The sequence below is a fragment of the Coregonus lavaretus genome, assembly GCF_964263955.1.
Source record: "Coregonus lavaretus genome assembly, chromosome: 29".
Lineage (NCBI taxonomy): Eukaryota > Metazoa > Chordata > Actinopteri > Salmoniformes > Salmonidae > Coregonus > Coregonus lavaretus.
Genome location: NC_140016.1, coordinates 30,364,165 through 30,390,745, shown reverse-complemented (window position 1 = coordinate 30,390,745; position 26,581 = coordinate 30,364,165). Strand labels below are relative to the sequence as shown.

Below are 26,581 nucleotides of genomic sequence, written 5' to 3'. Positions count from 1 at the left end.
AGTTGGGTAAATAATAAATTGTGTTAACCAAATGGCTGTATAATCATGAGGAAGTGTAGACAAACCCGCTGAATTGCCTCGGTACATAACAATGCCTCATTAATTAGTCATTGCAGAGTGCCTACCTACGTGCATATTTCAATGTCTCATGAATCTTGACATTTTCATGAGGAACCTGTTTAGTGGGATTCTGAAACTCATCAATTAATAGTAACCTCTTCACAGAACATGTTCTTTCAATCTCGCCAAGACCCTGTTCCACTTCCTCCCAGTACTCCAAGTCACGGTGAGGAAGGAAAGATGACGACATAAAGGAAACACTAAACTTAAAATTGTCTTAATAGGGTGTTGGGCCATCACGAGCCAGAACCGCTTCAATGCACCTTGGCATAGATTCTACAAGTGTCTGGAACTCTATCGGAGGGATGCAACACCATTCTTCCATGAGAAATTCCATCATTTACTGTTTTGTGGTGGTGGAAAACCCTCTCAGGCGCCGCTCCAGAAACTCCCATAAGTGTTCAATTGGGTTGAGATCTGGTGACTGAGACAGCCATGGCATATGGTTTACATCGTTTTCATGCTCATCAAACCATTCAGTAACCACTCGTGCCCTGTGGATGGGGGCATTATCATCATATGGGGGCATAGCAATGGTAGCCAAAATGATGGCAAAAATAATGGCCTGCCCAGCATTTGTATACAGTGCATTCGGAAAATATTCAGACACCTTGACTTTATCCACATTTTGTTATGTTACAGCCTTATTCCATAATGGATTAAATAGCCTTTTTCCCTCATCAATCTACATACAATACCGCATAATGACAAAGCAAAAACAGGTTATTCTAATTTTTTGCAAATGTATTAAAAATAAAAAACTGAAATATAACATTTACATAAGTATTCAGACCCTTTACTCAGTACTTTGTTGAAGCACCTTTGGCAGCGATTACAACCTCGAGGCTTCTTGGGTATGACGCTACAAGCTTGGCACACCTGTATTTGGGGAGTTTCTACCATTCTTCTCTACAGATCCTCTCAAGCTCTGTCAGGTTGGATGGGGAGCATCGCTGCACAGCTATTTTGAGGTCTCTCTAGAGATGTTTGATAGGGTTCAAGTCTGGGCTCTAGCTAGGCCACTCAAGGACATTTAGAGACTTGTCCCGAAGCCACTCCTGCATTGTCTTGGCTGTGTGCTTAGGGTTGTTTTCCTGTTGGAAGGTGAACCTTCGCCCCAGTCTGAGATCTCTCTGTACTTTGCTTCGTTCATCTTTCCCCTCGATCCTGACTAGTCTCCCAGTCCCTACCGCTGAAAAACTGGAGCACTATAAGAGTGCCCATCGGGTTCTTGGTCACCTCCTTGACCAAGGCTTTTCTCCCCCGATTGCTCAGTTTGGCAGAGCGGACAGTTCTAGGAAGACTCTTGGTGGTTCCAAACTTCTTCCATTTAAGAATGATGGAGGCCACTGTGTTCTTGGGGACCTTCAATGCTGCAGATCTGTGCCTCGACACAATCCTGTCTCAGAGCTCTACGGACAATTCCTTCAACCTCATGGCTTGAGTTTTGCTCTGACATGACCTGTCAACTGTGGGACCTTATATAGACAGGTGTGTGCCTTTCCAAATCATGTCCAATCAATTGAATTTACCACAGGTGGACTCCAATCAAGTTGTAGAAACATCTCAAGGATGATCAATGGAAACAGGATGCACTTGAGCTCAATTTCGAGTCTCATAGCAAAGGGTCTGAATACTTATGTAAATAAGGTATCTCTTTTTTATTTTTAATACATTTGAAAAAAAATCTAAAAACCTGTTTTCGCTTTGTCATTATGTGGTATTTCAAATGTAATCCATTTTAGAATAAGGCTGTAACGTAACAAATTGTGGAAAGAGTCAAGGAGTCTGAATACGTTTAAATTCCGACATTGCCTTTGTCCTCATTACCGGATTGATGGTGGCACTGAATGCCTGGTGTAGCACCCACTGTTTCCTCGAGATTACCCCTGTGTGCGTCACCGCACATCTCGATGCACAAAGAGTGTGCAAAGCTGTCATCAAGGCAAACGGTGGCTATTTGAAGAATCTCAAATATAAAATATATTTTGATTTGTTGAACACTTTTTTGGTTACTACATCATTCCATATGTGTTATTTAATAGTTTTGATGTCTTCACTATTATTCTACAATGTAGAAAATAGTAAAAGTAAAGAAGAACCCTGGAATAAGTAGGTGTGTCCAAACTTTTGACTGGTAGTGTATGTGAAATCGAGTGTCGCCTCGCTGCTGTTTGTCCCTCTCGGATTAGTTACTTTCATTGATTAATTGATGGAAGGGGGAACTCAAATGAAGACATGGTCTGGGGAGACCGCTGGCAGGACAATCCCACCGATCCATCTCTTTCTAAAGGAGAGCATTACAAATGCATGGGTCCGGGGGACGGCTTGTGCGTGACGCAATCAAACCCACAACCTTGGAGCTTTAATTGCACTTCAATCCATCTGTCTGCTCGCTACGGAGACATGCCATTTGAGTGATCGAAGGCTGAACGAGGGCTGACTCGACAGCAAGCATCCCCCCGATGGCCTTATTATAACGCAGTAACCAAGTAATTCTGTAATAACAAGCACAAGATGTCAAACATTGTCTTCACTATCATAATGTTGAATTTAACCTAATTAACCAATAGAGTTACCTTTTTTACATACACAATATACAGTTGACTATAAGAAGCTCAAAGCAGTCCACCTTATTAGAAAGTTAGGTCATGTCTTTTCTAAAAATGCCCATTTAATGATGAGGTTAATTTGGCAACCTTCCCCCAGTCCCCTGCATTTACACTTCAATCACAGTTTATCGTATAATGAAATGTCTTCCCATACGCCATTTGAAAGTCTGTCATGCATTAAATACACACATCAATTTCCAACACACACATTAATGCTCACACCCACTCTACAGTCTGTCTTACAGAGCTACAATATGTCGCTGTACCCAGGCTAAGGCCACTGCACATCTGAACATGTTTATAAGGCTAGACAGCCTTGTTTTAACAGAAGGCATGTAGCCATTTTGCAGCAGAGAGGGAGGGAGGGAGTGAGGAAGAAGGGGGGTTCAGGGGGTGCATAGCTACAGCACATACAGAACAGCTTTTGGCGTTATCTAGTCAGACAGGCCCCAGAGAGGAGAGAGAGAGAGAGAGAGAGAGAGAGACTGTTAGAGTCCTCACCGGAGGATGAGAGGAAAACACTTAAGTACATCACAGTACACTCCTCAGACAGGGAAGGCAAGGGGAAAATGAAGGCAGAGTCACCGGGAGGAGAAGGTCTGATACCATATCGCTACGTCTGGAGTGTGACTGTAGTGGACCACAACTTGCATGTTTTATCAAAGAAGATGAAATGTACAGCATTAGGGAATCAATACAGAGCTAGTTGTGAAGAAACAGTTGTGATATTTATGTATCGGCCTCAACCTGCAGACTATAAAACTAACACGTGACCTCGACTCTCAGAAATATCTCATGCCAACAACCAAGGCCGACAAGCTCTTAAAATATTACGACGTTGTAAAGGGCATACACAATAGGTATAAGCTTTCCCCTGTAATGCCATCTGCAATGGCATGTGTGTGGGGAACAAACGCGGGGAAAGATAAAGTTTGAAGACAGGGTTGTGCCACTGACATGAGTGTCTGTTGACTGGGGAACCATGAATCATTTCACACACTTCACATACTATCTGTGGGTGAAACTAATAAGATTGTGAAATGGAGGATAGACACCCTGCTGTCGGCAAATTGATTAACCTGCTGATAGGCAGGGAGAAGTTCAAGAGGAAAGTGTCATTCTGAAATAGTTTTTTACTTTTTCTGATTTATGCAAATTTCAGAATCTATTTGAAGGGCTTAGAAAGAAAGAAAAAGAGTGAAAATGGTGAAAACTCTTTGGAGTCCTGATTGTTGATGCAAAGACAGATAAGACACCACATGTGTCTTTCATTTCAGTCATTCATGTATCAATATCAAACTACACAAATCTTCCAAAACAATTCTACTGAAACCTCATAATCATAATTCACCAATTTTTTTATGAAGACGAGTGCACATTGATGCCCAATTTAATGCAGGAAACGATAAGTATTAGCATATCATATGTCAAAGATGAAAAGGAAGCATCTACACATCTGTTGATCACAAAGCTTAACATCTAGAGACAGCGATCCCCCCCACTGTGCGCTGGCGCTGCTGTGTGAAGGCTTTGAGACGGGCTAGCTTTACCTTGAGACAGGTGGGATGAAACACAATGCTCCGGCAACAGTCAAGCTGGAACAGTTCTCAATGGTATTTTTCAACGCTCTTTGCAAAACTTTGCGTGCTAGATGTTTTTGACAGATTTGGTTCAGCTAAATGCCAGCTATTTGCCATGTTCAATGAACAGACATAGAAGAAATAGCATCGTGTGGTAAACGCAAAAGATGCAGATTGACTTCTGTACACTAGTTCAATTAACATTTTCCTGAAGCATATTGTAAGAAATAATCTAAGGATGAAACCCAGTTTTGTATATGGAGTAGATGATTAGCAGAGAGTTAGCATACATGGTTCGCATGGGTCCATGGCATAACTGGGTATGACAAGCGACAATCAAACAGACCTTTTACTAACATGAGTTAACATTGGTTATAGCCATAGCAACAATTACAATGGAACCTGAAAGGGATATATAAACTATGAGCTCGATCGAGGGCCAAAAGGCAATGAGCAATTATTGCTGTATTCCCTCCACAAAAGGGACAGTCAGTAGTGAAAGACTGTGCTCAGAAACATAGAGTTGAGGGCCACAAATGGATGAAAGGGTGACACAAATTCCCAGGGACAACTGTGATAAAGATCGAGAGCTGGAGAGAGCTTACGGTCACACAAACCAGGCCTGAAAGAGAGAGGCCTAGTGCATTCTCAATGTTAGAATAGGCCTATTGAAAAATTGCACTCTACAACCACAGGTGTTATCATAGAGTATGTGTTTTGTCTGTCTGGTGTTTTTATTCTTACGCTCATTCAAAAGAGAAGTTTGGATAATAAAAGTAAGGAACTGTATGTTTCAGTAACTTTTATAAAGAGAAATGTATCCCCTCTTGTTGCATAAATAGCGGAGTAGGATGGAATCTCTGAGTAGGATGGGAGCTCTGCGTTGTATCTGGTTTATTCCATCATTAATAAGAATAATCAACCCATCAAAACTCTCCTCTATTATCTGTAAATGGGATGATGAACCATATTTCATCTTGATCTGAGCATGTACTGCTGCATTTCAGGGTAGAGACCACCTGTCCATAACAGGTCCATCCTAGAACCGCAGGTGTGCGCGCACACACACACACACCACTGATCCATGTAACAAAAATAACATCTTACCATTTTGAATGTCCAATATATGGTGCTTGTCCAACATCCATCCCCCCATGTTGGAGGCGTCCAGTTCATAACCTTGTAAAATGGCTGTCCTCTTCTCCCAGAGGATCACATCCAGGCAAGATTCATACTCATATCCCACAGACACTGGAAACAACAATGGTGTCCAATAAATTACGTCAGTATACAGTATCTACCAGGAGCCTTTAAAAGGCTTGTAGTGTATAAGCCTGAAAACGTGTAAAATCTCTTTATGAGTGTTTACTAGTATGCCAATAGGCACTGCTGCATTACAAGCATATAAAGTATGAGATACTGCTAGCTCACTGAACAGAGTGCATCTTGATATCAAATTAACATATAACCTGGAATAACTCAGGTTTGGGTAGGCGGAAATGTATCAAAATGAGCATGACCTTAAAAATACATATTTTTTCCTGTGGTTCAACTGATGAGTAATTACACATGCAAATAAATGAAAGTCTGCAGACTTTTCACACCGTCTGGTAACCATACAAAACATTCCGACTGCCAAAACAATCGGGAAATTCAAAGGAAAGCAATACCAGGAGTTCATCCAAAGCTCAACCTCCTAGATTACACTGGACCTGACAACACTGTCAGATGATGTTTACATAACATCTTCAAACAGCTGTGTTTCAGCTTCGGCGGAAACTCACCTACAGCCTCTGACAAGCCGTAGACCTTCTGGTTGTAGGCGTCTGTCTTGTCCCAGACGAAGGTGTACGAAAGATCTGGAAAGGCAGGTAACGATTTCTGGAACAGTCTGCCCATGACAGAAATCATCAGATGGACCTTCATTAGTCCGAACGGGAGTCGTTCCTGGGTCATGAGGACTTTGAGGATGGGCTTGTAGCCGGATGTGCGGGAGCTCAGGTAGACCAGATTGAGGTCACTTCCGGGTATGGCCACTTCCTCATGGAGGACCTATGATTTGGAGCAGAATCTGTTATGAAAAGGTACTGAACATATTGTTGAGTGTATAAAAAAGTTACTTTTCAAAATGGCTGTGCTGCAGCAATGGTACATCGTTAATGTGACAAACTCTTTCACAGGGTGATGCCAACTTTACCTTTGCTTGCAATCATCGAACAATAACCCATGTAATGAAATACATTTGTGGAAACCGACAGTGCAGTTACATTTACTTTGCAGCATGTTTTTTTTATGTCTTTTTTTTCACCTGGCTGCAGTGCAGGGAAACTTTTTAATGCACCCAACTATACACTGCAGTGTGTGCATATGCTGTGGGAAATAGGCACCTGGCAGTAGGTGTTAGACCAGAGCTAATCTCACCTGAGTTTCAGGGATGATGGGGCTGTCCTTGGGGGAACTCCTGTAGAAGGTGGACAGGGGTGAGGCCAGGATGAGGGGGCTGGGCCTGAGCAGACCACTGAGGTGACAGCTGGGGATGTTGTTGTTCTCCCTCTTCATCACCACTGTGTCCATCACATGGAACACCTTCCAGGGTAACCACACAGTGTGGTGCAGTGTGGGAAAAGGTGTACGCTTCAAACTCAGGGTCAGCGAGGCACCACCATTGGCCAACAGGTCAAACCTGGAGACGTCACCATAAACGTGGAGAAGTGAGTAAAAAAAGAGCTTTATACAGTGAGGGAAAAAAGTATTTGATCCCCTGCTGATTTTGTATGTTTGCCCACTGACAAAGAAATGATCAGTCTATAATTTTAATGGTAGGTTTATTTGAACAGTGAGAGACAGAATAACAACACAAAAATCCAGAAATACGCATGTAAAAAAAATTATAAATTGATTTGCATTTTAATGAGGGAAATAAGTATTTGACCCCCTCTCAATCAGAAAGATTTCTGGCTCCCAGGTGTCTTTTATACAGGTAACGAGCTGAGATTAGGAGCACACTCTTAAAGGGAGTGCTCCTAATCTCAGTTTGTTACCTGTATAAAAGACACCTGTCCACAGAAGCAATCAATCAATCAGATTCCAAACTCTCCACCATGGCCAAGACCAAAGAGCTCTCCAGGGATGTCAGGGACAAGATTGTAGACCTACACAAGGCTGGAATGGGCTACAAGACCATCGCCAAGCAGCTTGGTGAGAAGGTGACAACAGTTGGTGCGATTATTCGCAAATGGAAGAAACACAAAAGACTTGTCAATCTCCCTCGGCCTGGGGCTCCATGCAAGATCTCACCTCGTGGAGTTGCAATGATCATGAGAACGGTGAGGAATCAGCCCAGAACTACGCGGGAGGATCTTGTCAATGATCTCAAGGCAGCTTGGACCATAGTCACCAAGAAAACAATTGGTAACACACTACGCCGTGAAGGACTGAAATCCTGCAGCGCCCGCAAGGTCCTCCTGCTCAAGAAAGCACATATGCAGGCCCGTCTGAAGTTTGCTAATTAACATCTGAATGATTCAGAGGAGAACTGGGTGAAAGTGTTGTGGTAAGATGAGACCAAAATGGAGCTCTTTGGCATCAACTCAACTCGCCTTGTTTGGAGGAGGAGGAATGCTGCCTATGACCCCAAGAACTCCATCCCCACCGTCAAACATGGATGTGGAAACATTATGCTTTGGGGGTGTTTTTCTGCTATGGGGACAGGACAACTTCACAGCATCAAAGGGACGATGGACGGGGCCATGTACCGTCAAATCTTGGGTGAGAACCTCCTTCCCTCAGCCAGGGAATTGAAAATGGGTCATGGATGGGAATTCCATCATGACAATGACCCAAAACACACGGCCAAGGCAAAAAAGGAGTGGCTCAAGAAGAAGCACATTAAGGTACTGGAGTGGCCTAGCCAGTCTCCAGACCTTAATCCCATAGAAAATCTGTGGAGGGAGCTGAAGGTTCGAGTTGCCAAACGTCAGCCTCGAAACCTTAATGACTTGGAGAAGATCTGCAAAGAGGAGTGGGACAAAATCCCTCCTGAGATGTGTGCAAACCTGGTGGCCAACTACAAGAAACGTCTGACCTCTGTGATTGCCAACAAGGGTTTTGCACACCAAGTACAAAGTCATGTTTTGCAGAGGGGTCAAATAGTTATTTCCCTCAATAAAATGCAAATCAATTTATAACATTTTTGACATGCTTTTTTCTGGATTTTTTTGTTGTTATTCTGTCTCACACTGTTCAAATAAACCTACCATTACAATTATAGACTGATCATGTTGTCGTCAGTGGGCAAATGTACAAAATCAGCAGGGGATTAAATACTTTTTTCCCCTCACTTTATATTTACCCAGTGTGACTTACTTGAAGGCCAAGTTACATTTCCTGCATTCAGTGAAAACTCAAATATACTTTCACAGAATCTGGCGGGCTACAAGCCAGATTATATTGTTTTCAAAGGAACAAAGAACTTGTTCTTATCAGTTGTCTTATTCCTTTGCGGCTCACATATTATTATCATTCGCTGAATCTATTTTATTACTTTTGCTTAGTCAGCCATGATGCAGTGAGACACTTAAAAATTGAGAATTTGGTTGAGAAGTTTTGGCTTAGTTTCTCTGGTGGACCAATTTTAATTAGTATCACATAGCGCTGGGAAGAGTTACTGGTTTGGAAATGAAGGGGGAGTCTTTGAAGTGCTGCTCTATATATTCAGCGAGCTTCACCACCCAGGGGTAAAGCATCTACATGGTGACATTACACACAGACCCCCCCCACACACACACCATTTCCTCCCCCTCTTGCCATCCACTTTGGGCAGTGGGGAGCTCACAGCCAAGCTTTGATGCTGTTTCTGCTCTCTTAACACCCTGAGCGGATATGCTGGCTAACCAAGTGTGATTATCCCCTGCCATTTATCATGCTCTGTGTCAGAGGGGTTACAGGGAGGAATATCTGGAGATATTAGCTTATCCTTGGCTATCGCCAATCCCCTACCTCTGCGGTTCCTGCTCCATAAGAGTGACTACGCCAGTCCCAGATATTACTAAATATTCTAAGCCTTTTATTCCAGACAAACATAATGCACATATTTTATTGACAATTTCAATAAGACAATAGATTGTATGATGATAAACTTCCCGGTGGAGTTGAATGATTTCCCTGAAATGTATGTACGACTTTGTTTCCTTAAGAGTGAGATAATGAACCACAACACTATGGTAATAGCCTGAGAAGGTCAGACACTAATCCTGTGTTAGTCTACAATGCTGGAAGATTGATTCTGCCCTGGCTGATTCAATGCATTTTAAGTAGTCTTGTTCTAAATGGCCTCAACAACTGTGATATTTGCATGAGATATTGTTGTGGGGCACCATGCTCCGCTGTTTCAATTTGCTAGCTCTTTTTGGATTGCTTTGGATATCTCTCCACTGGTGGATCTGGGATGCACTTTAAGCATACCAGACCTTAGCTGAACCTTGTTCAGAGGACAGAGATGGTGTGTGGTCATTCTAATCAGTGTTTGTTACGTGTGTTATGTATGTGTGTATGTGTGTGCATGAATGTGTGTGCATGTTTATGTGTGTGTGTGTTTGGCACTCTTACATCCCGTCCTGGCGTGTCACGGTGTAGCCATACTCAGGGTAATCACGGAAGGACACGTTGACGCCGATCAGCGGTGTCCCGTCTCCCGTCAGCACCTGACCCCGGATAATTGACACCAGGCTGCACCGGTGAACAAACACAAAGAGGGTCAAGTAAACAAACAAAATGCCAGTCGGAGTCAACAAGCAGTCCTCACTGCTAACATCTGTCCTCCCTCGGCAAGGGTACCGGCAGTCTGATTTACTGACCGTTAAAAATACACACGTGTCAGCGATTGTAATTCATGAAATGGCTTACCCTGGCAACAGCCCTCTCTTTTTACCCCTTTTAACAGCCCATAACTCATTCCAAATAGGCTTTGCAGCCATTGAGGGCCTCTTACTTTCAGCAGTTTATCCGTACAAGCATTGGGGGGAGGCATTTGCATAGCAATTTTTCCACGTAGCTCTTTCTTGGACATGCCGCACATTCTAGCATTCCTAATTGTGAGGTCATTTGTTAAATTGGGCAACAGTCTGAAAATGACAAGATGATACAGGGATGTTTCTTCAACACTTCATCAAGGGCGGCTACGTCAAGCGTGGAGACGATTTTCTTGAGGTGTTCTGTTTGTATTTGTCATTGGTAGCAGAGCCGCGAGGCACGACGTGTCTCGTTTGCCGGCTTTATCGTCAGGTCATTACGGATGTGAGGTAGGGATCATCAACAGCTTTCTCTTCTCTGTTTCCTCACTCCGACACGCCTCATTTTTTACTTTGCGGTCTAGAGGAATAAGGCCACTTTAAGAGCTCTGTAGGTTCACTATTCTCTCCTCGTCATTAATCTTCTACAGGCTGGCTGACCCTACAAGAGCTGACCCCTAAATAAACATGAAGTCAAATCACCTAAGCAATGTTTAGTAATATAATTCACACAGTCCCTCTCTGTCAATGTCTAGTAGTGGTTTCCTCCAAGACACCAATTAAAGCCCAGTGGGATAATTCTAAGGGGACATCCAATATGGCTGTGGGACTCAACACAACACATGTAAGGTATTAGTCTTTATGCCATATGAGAGAGGAGAGTTTTTAGAGCAATAGCATGGAACCTGACCACACAATGAAAACTGTTCTCTTTTCCTTGGCTAGCTCTCTTGTTTTCGATGGGTTTCCTCGAAGGGTTTAGGTAACAATGGAAAGACCTCATAAGACATTTCCACCCCTGCCCTGCCAGACATTGGATACAGCACGCCTAGACAAAACAAACAATGCTATGGGTAGTATCCATCATGCTCTGGCACATTCAGTGGAGTTTTCCAGTTGCATTGTATGTAAAATATTTAGCAGGGATAGAGCAGAAATCTTCACTTTGAAACAATACATTGTAAAAAATAATCCACGATAATCAAACAAAATATTTGCCACAGTCAAATAAAGTAGAGATATTGCTAATGCGCTTACCATGAATCCCGTTCACCCTATTTTGACAAAAATAATTATCAAATTAAGTTCTATTGATTTTCGTAGCTTCAGAAATGTTATTCATTTGGACAAACTTTGCAGAATGTCTGTGTGCTTAAAGACAAGTGCCGTAATGTCTGCGACTATAAAACCAACTTCTTAACGGAGATAAAGAGAAAAACATTTACATTTTCAGTGGGTCAACTAATATGCATCGGCCAGCCATTGGAATTAACAGTAAGCTGAACACAATGACGATGCGGATTATAAGGGACCCGGCTCGGGGATTGCCTCATTCTATATTTGTGGTAAAGCATGCTATTTACATAAGGATTACTCCCAAACTATTCTGCGAGTTAGAGGGAATATTATTGCCAAAGCATTCTACCATACAGTTGGCAATCATTTCCCACTCCATCAGTCTCAAAACAAAGTCTATTTATGATTCAGTGCATTGAGGTTCCTGATGATTTGTTTTGTATTTCTGTCTGCTGAAGAATTTGCTCACAAATTGATATCAGAGCCCCGGTACATTATTAATTGGGGATAGTCTTATGCCTTTATGTCGACAAATGTTGACATTTTGTTATTTCCACTACAAGGTTTCACATAAGGTTTGATACATCAAATCAGGTTGCTCAATCTGCAACTCAATAAAACATTTCCACCCCCTTACTTATCAAGTCAAGGTCCCTAAGAGAGCTACGCCACAGTTATTCCTACAGGGGCAACTCCAGGACAAAACGACAAGATTCAATCAACTCAGTGTATTTCAATGATACAGTACTGACAACTCATTTTGGCTATCATTTCGACACCCCACTAGACAGTTGGATTTGATGAAGCTCACCTGCTGTTGAAAGGGTTGTCCCCAGGTATCACGTGACTACCGCCATGCCCAACCAGGAAGCTGATGCGCTCGTAGAAGCCCCTGGGGGCCGACTGAGTGGAGGATGAACCATGACCTTGGCTCACGATGCTTGTGGGATCTGGGGATCCGCGGCAGTAGGGCTGGCCCTGGCAGGAGCTTTGCGAACAGCAGTCTGGATCCATGCAGTCCACCAGTCCATCTGTCAGACCAAGATGCAACAGTGTTGACATGGGACAATACCCTAACTTGGTGCTCCTTGAGAATATCATCCCTGTGAACTAGACTGACCAAATAAAAACACTTTTTCAACAGAATGGTGCCTCTAATTGGTTCAAACAGTCCACTATATGGACACAAAGTCATATCATTGGCAAAGAGTGAAGAATTATGAATGTTGTTCTTACCCCTCTCGTTGTCCTTTCCATCTGAGCAGAAGGTCTCCATGGCAACATCACATCCTAGCCCTCTCCATCCTGAGTGGCAGATGCAGCGCCACCCGGCTTGGTCCAGAATGCACCTCCCATTGCTGTTGCACAACCCAGGGCACCCATCTGCCAAAACAACCATGTAAATCACACACCAGCCAATCAGAGAGAGGGAGATAGATTGAGAGAAGGAAACAACACCTGGTCATTCAGGGGCAGGAACACAGGGACAAAATAAAAAACGACAATATAAAGTGGACAAACAGTACATAGATTTCTGACAGAACTTGGGGGTGGGGTTTAAAGATACTGTAATTTCACATGGGTTTTACTCTGAGTTCCATACCATTTCAGGGCACTTTGAAATGGAAATTGTCTTGGCAAATGTATGATATTAAGAATGCATGGAGGTCAACATACAGTTGGATAATAGTGGTTACTACTGCAAATCTCCTTACTCTGCTTTTTATTATATGCTGATTAGTCAAAGTTCCTCTAAACCTATCTGTAGCATCAGCACAAAAAACAACACATTTATCTTGCCATAAAACCAGCACAACACCCATGTGAAGGTACTATCAAAGTAAAGACAAGGGTAGATAGATGTAGAGACAAAAAGGCAGAGGGTTTGTTCATGTCGTCTCAACATCTCTACTTGATACCAGGATATTGCGTTCCTTTTTTCACAGGGTGGAAGAGAGAAACGAGCAAACTGTAACTGACTGGCTACATCTGCTTAGTATTTCTTCTGACACACACAAGGATTCAGACAGGAAAAGGGGGACTGAGAGTGTTTGACTAGTTAGGACGGACAGGTATGAAGGTACTGGGATCACAATAGAAACAGTGATAGACTGGGACATAAGACATGTGTACGCCGTGCTTGGGGAAGAAAACAGAGCAGTAGTCTTTCCATTACCTTTATATCCTATCTTGACTGCTCCTATTACCATTGAGGAGAGGGGAAACATTTGGAAAAGAAAATTACTTCTCTATTGCAGGAAAATCTAGACTGATAAACATGATCTGAGTGTAGGATACAAGAAGAAATAAAGAGAGAGCTCAACCGTAGGCAGAATAATGGTATAATTCAATACTTTTCAGTTAAGCTTTGTAGTGTTAAGGTACAGCCCATATTGTTTGTATGTCAACAGCACTGACAGTGCTGATTTGGCTTTCTCGTGTAAACAGCAATTTTATGTTGATGGTGATGCACAAAAACAGCATGGTTGACACATTGTGATTCTGATACTGTTGAGGGAAGTCAAGTTATCTGCTCACGCCATTTAGAGGGGGGTTTACATTTTCAGTATGACATTTATTTTGTGTGTATTGATACGAAACAGAAAGGAGAGAGAAAGACTGGAAAGTACATTACCTGATACTCTTGAATCCAGAGCTTGTCGAATAAGAGAAAAGGAGAGGAGGGGCAGATAGAAAGAGAGAAAGGTAAAACGAGTTGTTGAGAAGTGTTATTACAGAGGAAACATACACAGATAGCATGAAAAGGAAACTACTAATTCGTTTGAACTATGAATGTTTCACAGTTAAGGAGCTGCTTGAGCAAATTTTCAGGCTTGCCTGATGAGCTATATTGCCATTCCAGTAGTGATGTGCTTTCATTCATAACAACATACATCCACATATTAAACACTCCACATTAAGTAAATAACAATGTAGAGTACATTCACATAGAACATCCACAGAACCTAGTTTATAACTGTATAGGTACAGCTGTTTACTGACAAACACATGTCTGGACATTTTATGCTGTGTTTTTAGTGCTGTCTGAATAGCATTCTAGTGTGAACTTTTGCACTTAGCTCTGTTACACCAGCTATACAGCTACAACTAACCACATCTTTACCATTCAAGAGACATGTAGCTTATTGTCCTTCAAGTAAATAATAAATAATAATAATATGCCATTTAGCAGACGCTTTTATCCAAAGCGACTTACAGTCATGCGTGCATACATTTTTGTGTATGGGTGGTCCCGGGGATCGAACCCACTACCTTGGCGTTACAAGCGCCGTGCTCTACCAGCTGAGCTACAGAGGACCACAAGTACACATCCAGGAGCACTTCAAGCTTATTGTCATCCCAGTACACATACATAAGCTCTGGTACATCAGCTATACATTACAACTATCAGTGTATTGGCCATTCAAGCGTCACGTGCCTTATTGTGCTCCCAGCACACATATATGAGCATTTCAACCACTTCATCACTGGAACAAACAAAGCATGTCAGTGAAGTCCCAGGAACACTTGAATGAATAAAAACACCTTAGTAGTAAACATAAAAAAAAGAAAAAAAGAAATGGAAAGTAGAGCAATAAGAGCGATGCCTAAGCCTTCCGGGAAAAAACAGGATTGCAACGTGTCTGACAATAGCTCGTCCAGGGAAGCGATCTATTCCAGCCCCTTCGTCAGGGTCTCGCCATGTAATGTGATTAAAGGTGCTTTGTGTGAATGGAAGTTATTCAGAAAGTCCTGAAAAAAAGGAATAAGCTCCTAGTTCACAGTAAGAATGGCTGCCTATTCATCCCAGGCGCATCTACATCAAGGAATTTGTTTTCTGATGGGGGTCTTAAACAGGAAGACGTTGAAAGGGATTTCTCATTGAGGAGGCAGAGATTAATAACATCAGGAATGCGACCCCTCCAATCTCCCCGGCGCAATCTCATCTCTCTCTCCTCGTTTCTAACCACCAGTCAGCTTCATTCTCTGGATGGGATAACTGCTGCTGAAAGTCTTGTTAATATGTAATTAGGGTTCAAGAGTTTGAAGAGCCGGGGTCTTCGTTTCAACGAGAGGATGATGTTACCGAGTGGGTTCGGGTGACAGGGTGGAACAGTACATGATGCGTCACGCCAACAGTTTAACTGCCACTCGTTTGACAAGGGCAGAGTGTCCAGGAAGTTGAGGTCACAGGTCAAGAGGAAGCAACCTCACAGTGCTCATTATCTCAATTAATGCACAGTGAAGCAGTCATCTCGAAGATGGACTTTTCCATTGGGACAAGGTTGAATAAGATCATAGTCCTGGCTGGCCCTCTTTTCCCTTAATACCTGCCTTAGTGAAGTGTTAGGATAAGAGGTAGGATTCTATATGTAGATCGAATAGGGAAAATGGTGATATCAGGTGTCAAGGATAATGAGAGTGAAATGGAATGGGGAAAGAGGGTTAGGGGTACCAGGTATAGGGTCAGTTCCAAGTCCCCTGGCAATTCATGAATCGAATTGCAGTTCAATGGAGAAATTCCATACTCAATTCAGCAGAAGAATTGAACTGTACGATACCATTCAAGTGGTAAATGTATTTTGGGGACTTAGTCAAACCTGTATGTTATGCAATCAATATAGCTTTAGAAAATGCTTTCTTTATACTTCATAAGGTTACATAATGCAAACATGGATTGAGAGGAGCCAAATTACTACCAAGCTTATCAACTTGGACTGCATTCAAGATACTGTTGAAAGAAACTCTTGGGCATATACAGGAACATCGGTGGAGATTTAATTGTTACATTATTGCCTCTTTATACTGGTTCTCTACTGAGTGTGGGTGGAGGACAACTTCTAATCTGCATTGGGTAATTTACCAGTTATGAATGGCTTTACATGTCAGTACGACTCACCAATGGTGCAGTGCTCTCCTGTCCAGCCCTGGTGACAGTCACATTTGCCATCTCGGCAGATGCCATGATCTGTACAGCGTGGGTGGCAGTCCCTCTGGTCGCACTCTGAGCCTGCCCATCCTTCCTCACAATGACAAGTCCCACTGACACATGCTCCGTGAGGGCCGCAGTCCACTGTGCACACCTCTGACACATTCACAATCAAAAACAGAGTCGTCCGTCATACACTGGACAGACTGGTGCTATAGTTATGTACAGTAATTCACCCCTACAGCACCTGTATGGCCATAGGGGGGACTTTCGACCCGAGTTAAGCATGCGTAAATGGAACGTAATTCCCTTTTATGCACTTTTCGCGCAACGAGTATTCTGACCTTAAACTTAAGTATGAGAATAGCATGCTATTCACCTGCTATTCGTTTGGGGTGGAGATCAAATAGATGAAGGAGGTGTGTCTACAGATACACCATATTCTGACCTTCACTTAGTTCCTTCTTTATGCGCGATGAATAAGGTCGAGGAGCCTGTCGGTTCCAAGTGGAACAACATCTACTTTATTTTTTCCAATATAAATAACATAATTCTCCATGCACTGCAATTTACAATTTGATAAGAGCTATTGATAAGAGCTAGGTACATTAGTAAGCTGTTTGGATAAGAGGATGATTGTAAATATAAACAACAATTGTTTTAGATCTACTGTACCTTATGATTGCTGGAGACAAATGTGAAACCCGTCATATGGCAGCAAATTGAAGCATATCAACATATCACCTTTTCCACAGTGAAGTTCATGAAATGCTGGCCTTATAAATTGCAGGGATGAAATTTGGAGAACCATGCTATAGGCTTCTGTAGCAATGTGCGACAGTGTATCACTAAACCTACCGAGTTGATTTATGATTTCTGTAATGTTTTAATTATATGCTCAGACTTTTCACTGTATTTTTTAAAATGTGTATCGTGTTAAACATTAGCCACTATCGTTAGCCACCGTCAGTTATACCCACACACATTTATAACGGTCACTTTAGTGTTAGTTTCCTAACATTTTGCATCATTCCATTATATTGTTAGTTTACCTTTCTTTCTTCTGTCACATTCGTGTGGTTGTTCCTGAGGATCACTAGCAATAGTGGATCATATTAGGCTAACGTATTACAAGTTGTGCAATAATTTGGGACAGAGTTTATTTGAATCATTATGGAACGCAGACCATACGTAGCAGTTTAAACCTGGAGCCTGGCGCACGGTTCACGACGACTGGCCCGTTGTCATCACAGTTCCATGATTAGTGAGGATTATTAGGGTAGATTTATAGGACTGCTGTTCAACCCCTATTATACACTTTTCTGACCTTTAATGGATTGAACGATTGAATATGGCAACTTTCAGGATGAATCAAACTACTGTATTTTTGATATACCAATCCATTTCCTGCGTAAAGGCTTTCCAAATTATTATAAATGTTTTAATCATAAATACTTTTCTAACCCTAAATAATATACAATATCAGAGTTTTTTTTAATTGACCAATTGGAGCTGAAAAGGAGATAAATATGTGTGCATTTACATGGCTTTCTTTCACTGATCCCTAATATTGTGAACTGTTCTCTCCATATATTCTAGTGAGTCTGTTGAGAAAATTCAAACTAAAGAGGTACACCAAATTTAAAGGGATGACTTTCGATAAATATACTGAAAACCTTATTGAATGAAAATTCCACGAGACAATCTGTTGGCCAGCAAGTGGGAGGGTTTTTAGCCCGCAAGGGAACCATGCCTGCAAAGCCCGTTCCTGAATAAGGTAAGTCTGAATCCCAACTACTGAGAAGTGTGTAGGAATGGCGTGCTTAGGAAATGCACATATTTCTTAAGTCTGAATCGGGCCCATTGTGAAAAATCTCTTCTGGTTCCTTTTCTGCAGTCAGTGTATTACGATTCAGCTGTGGTGGTGTAACTAATCTTTACATATTGATAGAATAAAGAAGCACAAAGCCTGTGCTTTGCTGTTCAGATGTGAACAACACATTTTCCTGCACCCCCCCCAAAAAATAATCAAATGTGTTTTTTCTGTTGTCGCTTCGTTTTCATTTATTTAACTGGCAGAGCAGACTAAACAAGGCTTTTATGTTGGCCGTCAGTTGTTATGTCCCCAATGAGTTCAGCTTCATCCCAGAACGCTAAATCCAACAACATTCTAAAGAGACTGAAGTAAAAGGCTAGCTTGATACATCTTTAAATAGACAGGCTTTTGAATAAGCAGGGGCAAAGGTCAACACACTTATTTTAGACACTGAGGACCACAAAGAGACTAAGACCAACTACTAAAACAGATGGCTCTATGTAGTCAGGCAGCAGGCCTGATGTGGGTGAGAAACTCTAATTACTGAATTCACAGGTAGTAGGAGACCCAAGGTGAGTGCTCCATTCACTGGCATGCTATAACCCACACTAAAAGCTCCATTCTATTCTTGAGGGAAAACTACATGAAACCATGAAAGGAATGGTGTATTTACAGGAACTGACCCAGTATTGCCTTCAGAGGCTCCAGAACACTTTGAAATGTCAGCACAACATCCGTTCAGATGGCAGGAACAGACCTAGTCAGGTTTGAAAAAAGTTACTCTAAGTAGGCTACAGGTGAAAGTTTGTGACTTTAAATGACTAATTAGTGAGTAAGTCTAGAAAGATATCAACACAATCAATCTATTACAACTGCCATCCTTGTGAATATCCTGAGAGTTAACATTTCAAGGATACAGAGCCTTCAGAAAGTATTCAGACCCCTTTACTTTTTCAAAATGTTGTTGTGTTACAACTTGAATTTAACATTTATTAAATTGAGATACCTCATAATCTCAAAGTGGAATTTTGTTTGTAGAACATTTCTGAAATTAATAAAAAATTAAAAGCTGAAATGTTTTGAGTCAATAAGTATTCAACCCCTTTGTTATGGCAAGCCTAAATACGTTCAGGAGTAAAAATGTGCTTAAGAAATCACATAAGTTGCATGGACTCATTCTGTGTTCAATAATAGTGTTGAACATGATTTCTGAATGACTACCCCATCTCTGCACCCCAAACATACAACTACTTTTAAAGGTTCCTCAACTGAGTTGTGAATTTCAAGCACAGATTCAACCAAAAGGATCAAGGAGGTTATCCAATCGTAGATTTGTAAAAATAAAATAAAAATAAAAAGCAGAGGCTGAATATATCCCTTTGAGCATGGTGAAGTTATTAATTAGGCTTCGGATGGTGTATCAATACACCCAGTCACTACAAAGATACAGGTGTCCTTCCTAATTCAGTTGCCGGAGAGGAAGGAAACTGTTCAGTGACTTCACCATGAGGCCAATGGTGATTTTACAACAGTTACAGAGTTTAATGGTTGTGATATGAGAAAAATGTAGATACAACAACGACATTGTAGTTACAGCACAAAACTAACCTAAATGACAGAGTGAAAAGAAGGAAACCTCTACAGAATAAACAATATTCCAAAACATGCATTGTGTTTTCAACAAGGCACTAAATTAATACTGCAACAAATGTGGCAAAGAAATGAACTTTTTGTTCTGAATACAAAGCGTTATGTTTGGGGAAAATCCAACACAACACATCATTGAGTACCACTTTTCATATTTTCAAGCATGGTGGCTGCATCATGTTATGGGTATGCTTGTCATCGGAAAGGACTACAGAGTTTTTTTAGGATAAAAAGAAACGGAATACACCAAAGCACGGGCAAAATCCTATTGGAAAACCTGGTTCAATCTTCTTTCTGTGAGACAAATTCACCTTTCAGTAGGAAAATAACCTAAAACACAAGGCCAAATCTACACTGGAGTTGCTTTCCAATATGACATTGAATGTTCATCAGTGGTCTAGTTACAGTTTTGTTTTAAAATCAACTTGAAACTATGGCAAGACTTGAAAATGGCTTTCTAGCAATGATCAACAACCAACTTCACAGAGCTTGAAGAATTTAAAAAAGAATAATGGGCAAATATTGCACAATCCAGGTGTGCAAAGCTCTTAGAGACTTACCAAAAATATAGTTATTCGTTTTTAATTTTTCATAATTTCTTTAATAAAATGGACATTAGAATATTTTGTGTAGATCGTTGACCAAAAATGATTTTTTTTTTTTTTATCCCACTTTGTAACACAACAAAATGTGGAAAAGTCAAGGGGTGTGAACACTTTCTGAAAACACTGTACAAAATTCACTAATTTTACTGTTGTTCGCTTACAAGCGAAACCACCTCTCTCTCACTAGCATTTGCACTTTTTTAAGAGTTTGCTTTCATCTCCCTCTGAATGGAGTTTTCTTCGATTGAGAGACCTTGGTGGGTCTCTAATTATGCTTAGACAACACTTCAGAATATTAACCATGCCTCTGGAGGGGGAGCGTTCGATTACAAAGCCCCCTGCCCCCTTCCCAAAGAATCCATGTAATCAATTTTTCATTAGCGCAAAGGTGTTAATCTGCTTTTAGCACGCCCCTGACTCCAGCGTGATGTCGGAGTGGGTAGTCAATCTATGCCACACCGCTTGTTAATTAAAGTTTATTTAATTGAAGTCGAACTGCTGAGATAATTAAGAGAGAAACCTCGATTACTACCCAGGTGGGCAAACACAAGAGTTTGGACTGCTGCTTAAGTTAAACCTGCTCCCTTCAAAGTCTTTTTTTTTTTTATTTAATTTTTTACATCGACCAGCAATGGATGTTTCACGCTGTGAAAGAGGGACTCTGTGTCCTGATTTTCTGAAGTTTTTTTTACAGTATAACAAATGGCCTTTCTTTGGATGTGTCTAAAAGTAAATAAATTAAGACAATAACTCTCGGTTTCTATAAACACCCATTCCTTTTCCCTCCCAGCAGTCCAGGTTTTCGGCTCATCCGTCATCTCAGACTTACAGTACACCCTCTTATGCAAAACCGCTCAGATTTCAATCGCACAATCAAGTTAATGTATTGCTCAATCAATCTTTGCTCTGGATTGTTAAAAACCCAGTAGGTTCTAATTTGACGGTACTCAATTAGGGTCACCAACTGTGAACTGCAGATGCAGGGACTAATTCTGCACTGCGATTAAACTGAACTAAACAACCCCATTCTAGAGAAGGACATTGAGCATTAATCACCTGGTCCTTTAAACCAAGGAACCAATTACTAAAACCAAAGCACAACCCTCAAACTGGTAAAGTACCTACAAAGAAAAAGGTCTATATTCCTAATATTAATGAGGAGGATAATCATCCTTTTCCTCACTGGAGGAGCCTCCTCTAAGTCACACATACAAAACACAAAGCCAGACCGCTGAACCTAATGAAGAGTAAGAGAGTATTGTCTGACCTACAGAGCAGTCAGAGCCAGTCCAGTTAGCCTCACAGACGCAGGTTCCCGACTCGGTGTGGAAAATTCCGTGGATGGAGCACTGTTCAGGACACGTGCTTCTCAGGATCGCACAGCCCATTCCGCCCCAGCCCGGGTTACAGTGGCATTCACCGTGGTGGCAGGCTCCGTGGCCCGAGCAGGTCGGGTCCACACAGTCCACTAGGGAAACACGGGGAAAACAGGAGGAAGGAAAAGAGATGGATCAAGCCCTGTGTATTGGATGATTTAATCAAAGCCTAATGATATAAACAAATAAACACGTGAACATGTTCCATAGCCACCTTATTACTAGTACAGCCATTCAAGCTAACACATACAACATACTGTATATACAAAAGTATGTGAACACCCCTTCAAATTAGTTGATTCGGCTATTTCAGCCACACCCGTTGCTGACAGGTGTATAAAATCATGGACACAGAGATGCAATCTCCATAGAGAAACATTGGCAGTAGAATAGCCTTACTGAAGAGCTCAGTGACTTTTAACGTGGCACCGTCATAGGACGTCACCTTTCCAACAAGTCAGTTGGTCAAATTTCTGCCCTGCTAGAGCTGCACCGGTCAACTGTAAGTGCTGTTATTGTGAAGTGGAAATGTCTAGTAGCAACAACGGCTCAGCCGCAAAGTGGTAGGCCACAAAAGCTCACAGAACGGGATCACCGAGCACTGAAGCGCGTAGCACGTAAAAATCTTCGCCCACATTGGACTCTGGAGCAGTGGAACCGCGTTGTCTGGAGTGATGAATCACGGATCACCATCTGGCAGTCCAACGGACAAATCTGGGTTTGCGGATGCCAGGAGAACGCTTCCTGCCCCAATGCATAGTGCCAACAGTTTGGTGGAGGAGGAATAATGGTCTGAGGCTGTTTTTCATGGTTCGGGCTAGGCCCCTTAGTTCCAGTGAAGGGAAATCTTAATGCTACAGCATACAATGACATTCTAGACGATTCTGTGCTTCCAACTTTGTGGCAACAGTTTGGGGAAGGCCCTTTCCTGTTTCAGCATGACAATGCCCCATGCACAAAGCAAGGTCCATACAGAAATGGTTTGTTGAGATTGGTGTGGAAGAACTTGACTGGCCTGCACAGAGTCCTGACCTCAACCCAATCAAACACCTTTGGGATGAATTGGAACGCCGACTGCGAGCCAGGCCTAATCGCCCAACATCAGTGCCCGACCTCACTAATGCTCGTGAAGAGTGGAGGCTCTTATTTTATTTATATTTATTTATTTAACCTTTATTTAACCAGGTAAGCCAGTTGAGAACAAGTTCTCATATACAACTGCGACCTGGCCAAGATAAAGCAAAGCAGTGCGATAAAAACAATAACACAGAGTTACATATGGGGTAAACAAAACATAAAGTCAAAAATACAACAGAAAATATATATACAGTGTGTGCAAATGTAGCAAGTTATGGAGATAAGGCAATAAATAGGCCATAGTGCAAAATAATTACAATTTAGTATTAACACTGGAATGATAGATGTGCAAGAGATGATGTGCAAATAGAGATACTTGGGTGCAAATGAGCAAAATAAATAACAATATGGGGATGAGGTAGTTGGGTGGGCTAATTTCAGATGGGCTGTGTACAGGTGCAGTGATCGGTAAGGTGCTCTGACAACTTATGCTTAAAGTTAGTGAGGGAGATAAGAGTCTCCAGCTTCAGAGATTTTTGCAGTTAGTTCCAGTCATTGGCAGCAGAGAACTGGAAGGAATGGCGGCCAAAGGAGGTGTTGGCTTTGGGGATGACCAGTGAGATATACCTGCTGGAGTGCATACTACGGGTGGGTGTTGCTATGGTGACCAATGAGCTAAGATAAGGCAGGATTTGCCTAGCAGTGATATATAGATGACATGGAGCCAGTGGGTTTGGCGACAAATTTGTAGTGAGGACCAGCCAACAAGAGCGTACAGGTCACAGTAGTGGGTAGTATATGGGGCTTTGGTGACAAAATGGATGGCACTGTGATAGACTACATCCAATGTGCTGAGTAGAGTGTTGGAAGCTATTTTGTAAATGACATCGCCGAAGTAAAAGGATCGGTAGGATAGTCAGTTTTACGAGGGCATGTTTGGCAGCATGAGTGAAGGAGGCTTTGTTGCAAAATAGGAAGCCAATTCTAGATTTAACTTTGGATTGGAGATGCTTAATGTGAGTCTGGAAGGAGAGTTTACAGTCTAACCAGACACTTAGATATTTGTAGTTGTCCACATACTCTAGGTCAGACCCGCAGAGAGTAGTGATTCTAGTCGGGTGGGCGGGTGCCAGCAGCGTTCGATTGAAGAGCATGCATTTAGTTTTACTAGTGTTTAAGAGCAGTTGGAGGCTACGGAAGGAGTGTTGTATGGTATTGAAACTCGTTTATAGCAGCAAAGGGGGGACCAACTCCATATTAATGCCCATGATTTTGGAATGGGATGTTCGACGAGCAGGTGTCCACATACTTTTGGTCATGTAGTCTATATTGATCTCAGCGACTCATTGAGAATCATTTGGTGCTCATCATATACGGCAAGACCTTATCCATCCCAGTTTGAGTAACATGTCAACTAATAACATTGTCCAACCGTTCCTGCATAATTCCACAATAGCATGTGTCCTTTCTCTCTTAATTCACTTTACAATGAGCGCAAAAATGCGATTTAATTACTGCCTCAACTCAATAACATTTTACACGTCAGGTCACTCTCACAGGCTTCTTGTACTGGAGTGCACTGAACCAATCACACTGAATGGACAATAATAATAATAATATGCCATTTAGCAGACGCTTTTATCCAAAGCGACTTACAGTCATGCGTGCATACATTTTTTTTTTGTGTATGGGTGGTCCCGGGGATCGAACCCACTACCTTAGCGTTACAAGCGCCGTGCTCTACCAGCTGAGCTACAGAGGACCACAATTCAGAATAAATTCCAATCCATAGCTGTGGTAGCTAAATGGTTGGAGGGAGCTAATGCATGCAAGTATCAATGCAGGAACACAATGGATTATCTGCTTGATGAAGTTGAAAAAAGCAATTGTTTTAGCTGTTTATGTACTGTATACATCGCTGACCGGCTGGGAAATCAAACGGCGACACTAAATATCCTTGTGGTGTACCTTGGTGACAGTTGCTTCCCTTGTGGCCGGCATTGCACACACAGTTACCCGACATGCAGATCCCATGGCCGCCACATTGGGTGTCCACACACTGAGTAGTGGGCACGTCACACTCTGTGCCCTTCCATCCACTGTAGCATTGACAGCGCCCCCTGGTGTACTGGCCATTGCCACTGCATAAGATGGGACAGGCAGCTGTGGTTGGAAGTAACAAGGTTATTAAAAAGTATATATGACAACTTCTTGTAAAGTATATTATTCCATTGTGTAGCTGTAGTGTTGATACAAGCATACAAATCAACACATCTATCATTATCTGGCCACGCTACAATAGACATGAGTACAACACTTTCTCTCCAAATATTTTATTTGAACCATTAGCCCTAACCCTGCCTTTAGCCTAACCCTAAATTAATAACAAATGTCACATGCACATGGTAATCAATTCTGACAATATAACCAATATTTGTCCTTTGAAGCATGGCCATTTATTGATTGTGATATCAATACATGGACTAGGAATGTGACAAGAGAACATACATACCTCTTGAGCAGTATGGTCCAATGAACCCTGGGAAACAGTGACATGAGCCCGACACACACTCTCCGTTTCCATAACAGTTGTGTGAGCACTCCATAACCGACTCTGTTGGGACAGACATTTTTCTTTCTAGAATGACACCAGCCATTATTGAGATATCATATCTCTAAAATGTAGCAACCACATTTGTATTACATCATCCGATATCAACATAATGGATTCTTGGATTGGATTTCCTATCACTACAATGTTGTCACATACTACGCCATCTTATACAGCTACTGTATACCACAATTCCACTCAGTCAATTGTATACATGTACAGCAGAGGAGGCTGCTGAGGGGAGGAAGGCTCATATTAATGGCCAGAATGGAGTAAATGGTTACCAATCAAACATGGTTTTCACTTGTTTGATACCATTCCATTCACTCCATTTCAGCCATTATTATGAGCCGCCCCCCCCCCCCCCCCCCCCCCCCCCCCCCCAGCAGCCTCCATTGATGTACAGTATACAGCACATTTTACTTTTTCCACATTTTGTTACATTACAGCCTTATTCTAAAATGTATTAAAACACTGTTTTTTCTCATTAATCTACACACAATACCCCATAATGACAAAGCCAAAACAGGTTTTTAATTTTTTTTGCAAATGTATTACAAATAAAACAGAAACACCTTATTTACATAAGTATTCAGACCCTTTGCTATGAGACTCGAAATTCAGCTCAGGTGCATCCTGTTTCCATTCATCATCCTTAAGATGTTTCAACAACTTGGTTGGAGTCCACCTGTGGTAAATTCAATTGAATGGACATGATTTGGAAAGGCACACACCTGTCTATATAAAGGTCCCACAGTTGACAGTGCATGTCAGAGCAAAAATCAAGCCATGAGGTCGACGGAATTATCAATAGAGCTCCAAAACAGGATTGTGTCGAGGCACAGATCTGGGGAAGGGTACCAAAACATTTCTGCAGCATTGAAGGTCCCCAAGAACACAGTGGCCTCCACCATTCTTAAATGGAAGAAGTTTGGAACCACCAAGACTCTTCCTAGAGCTGGCCGCTCCAGAGTTCCTCTGTGGAGATGGGAGAACCTTCCAGAAGGACAATCATCTTTGCAGCACTCCACCAATCAGGCCTTTATGGTAGAGTGGCCAGACGGAAGCCTCTCCTCAGTAAAAGGCACATGACGGCCCGCTTGGAGTTTGCCAAAAGGCACC

At 41.9% G+C, this 26,581-nt stretch overlaps 1 protein-coding gene across 1 annotated transcript in view; it reads right to left on the bottom strand.

Moving 5' to 3' along the window:
* The window catches only part of LOC311105077 (teneurin-3-like), a 157,448-nt gene that overhangs the window by 29,420 nt on the left and 101,447 nt on the right, over positions 1-26,581 (bottom strand). The window contains exons 8-17 of the mRNA XM_084147073.1: positions 25,361-25,462; positions 24,817-25,011; positions 21,663-21,863; positions 16,298-16,483; positions 12,634-12,780; positions 12,209-12,428; positions 9,920-10,039; positions 6,734-6,995; positions 6,097-6,364; positions 5,420-5,563 (exon numbers count right to left, since the gene is read on the bottom strand). Coding sequence (XP_084003199.1) covers positions 5,420-5,563; positions 6,097-6,364; positions 6,734-6,995; positions 9,920-10,039; positions 12,209-12,428; positions 12,634-12,780; positions 16,298-16,483; positions 21,663-21,863; positions 24,817-25,011; positions 25,361-25,462 — 1,845 coding nt within the window. The remainder of the gene's footprint in view (positions 1-5,419; positions 5,564-6,096; positions 6,365-6,733; positions 6,996-9,919; positions 10,040-12,208; positions 12,429-12,633; positions 12,781-16,297; positions 16,484-21,662; positions 21,864-24,816; positions 25,012-25,360; positions 25,463-26,581) is intronic.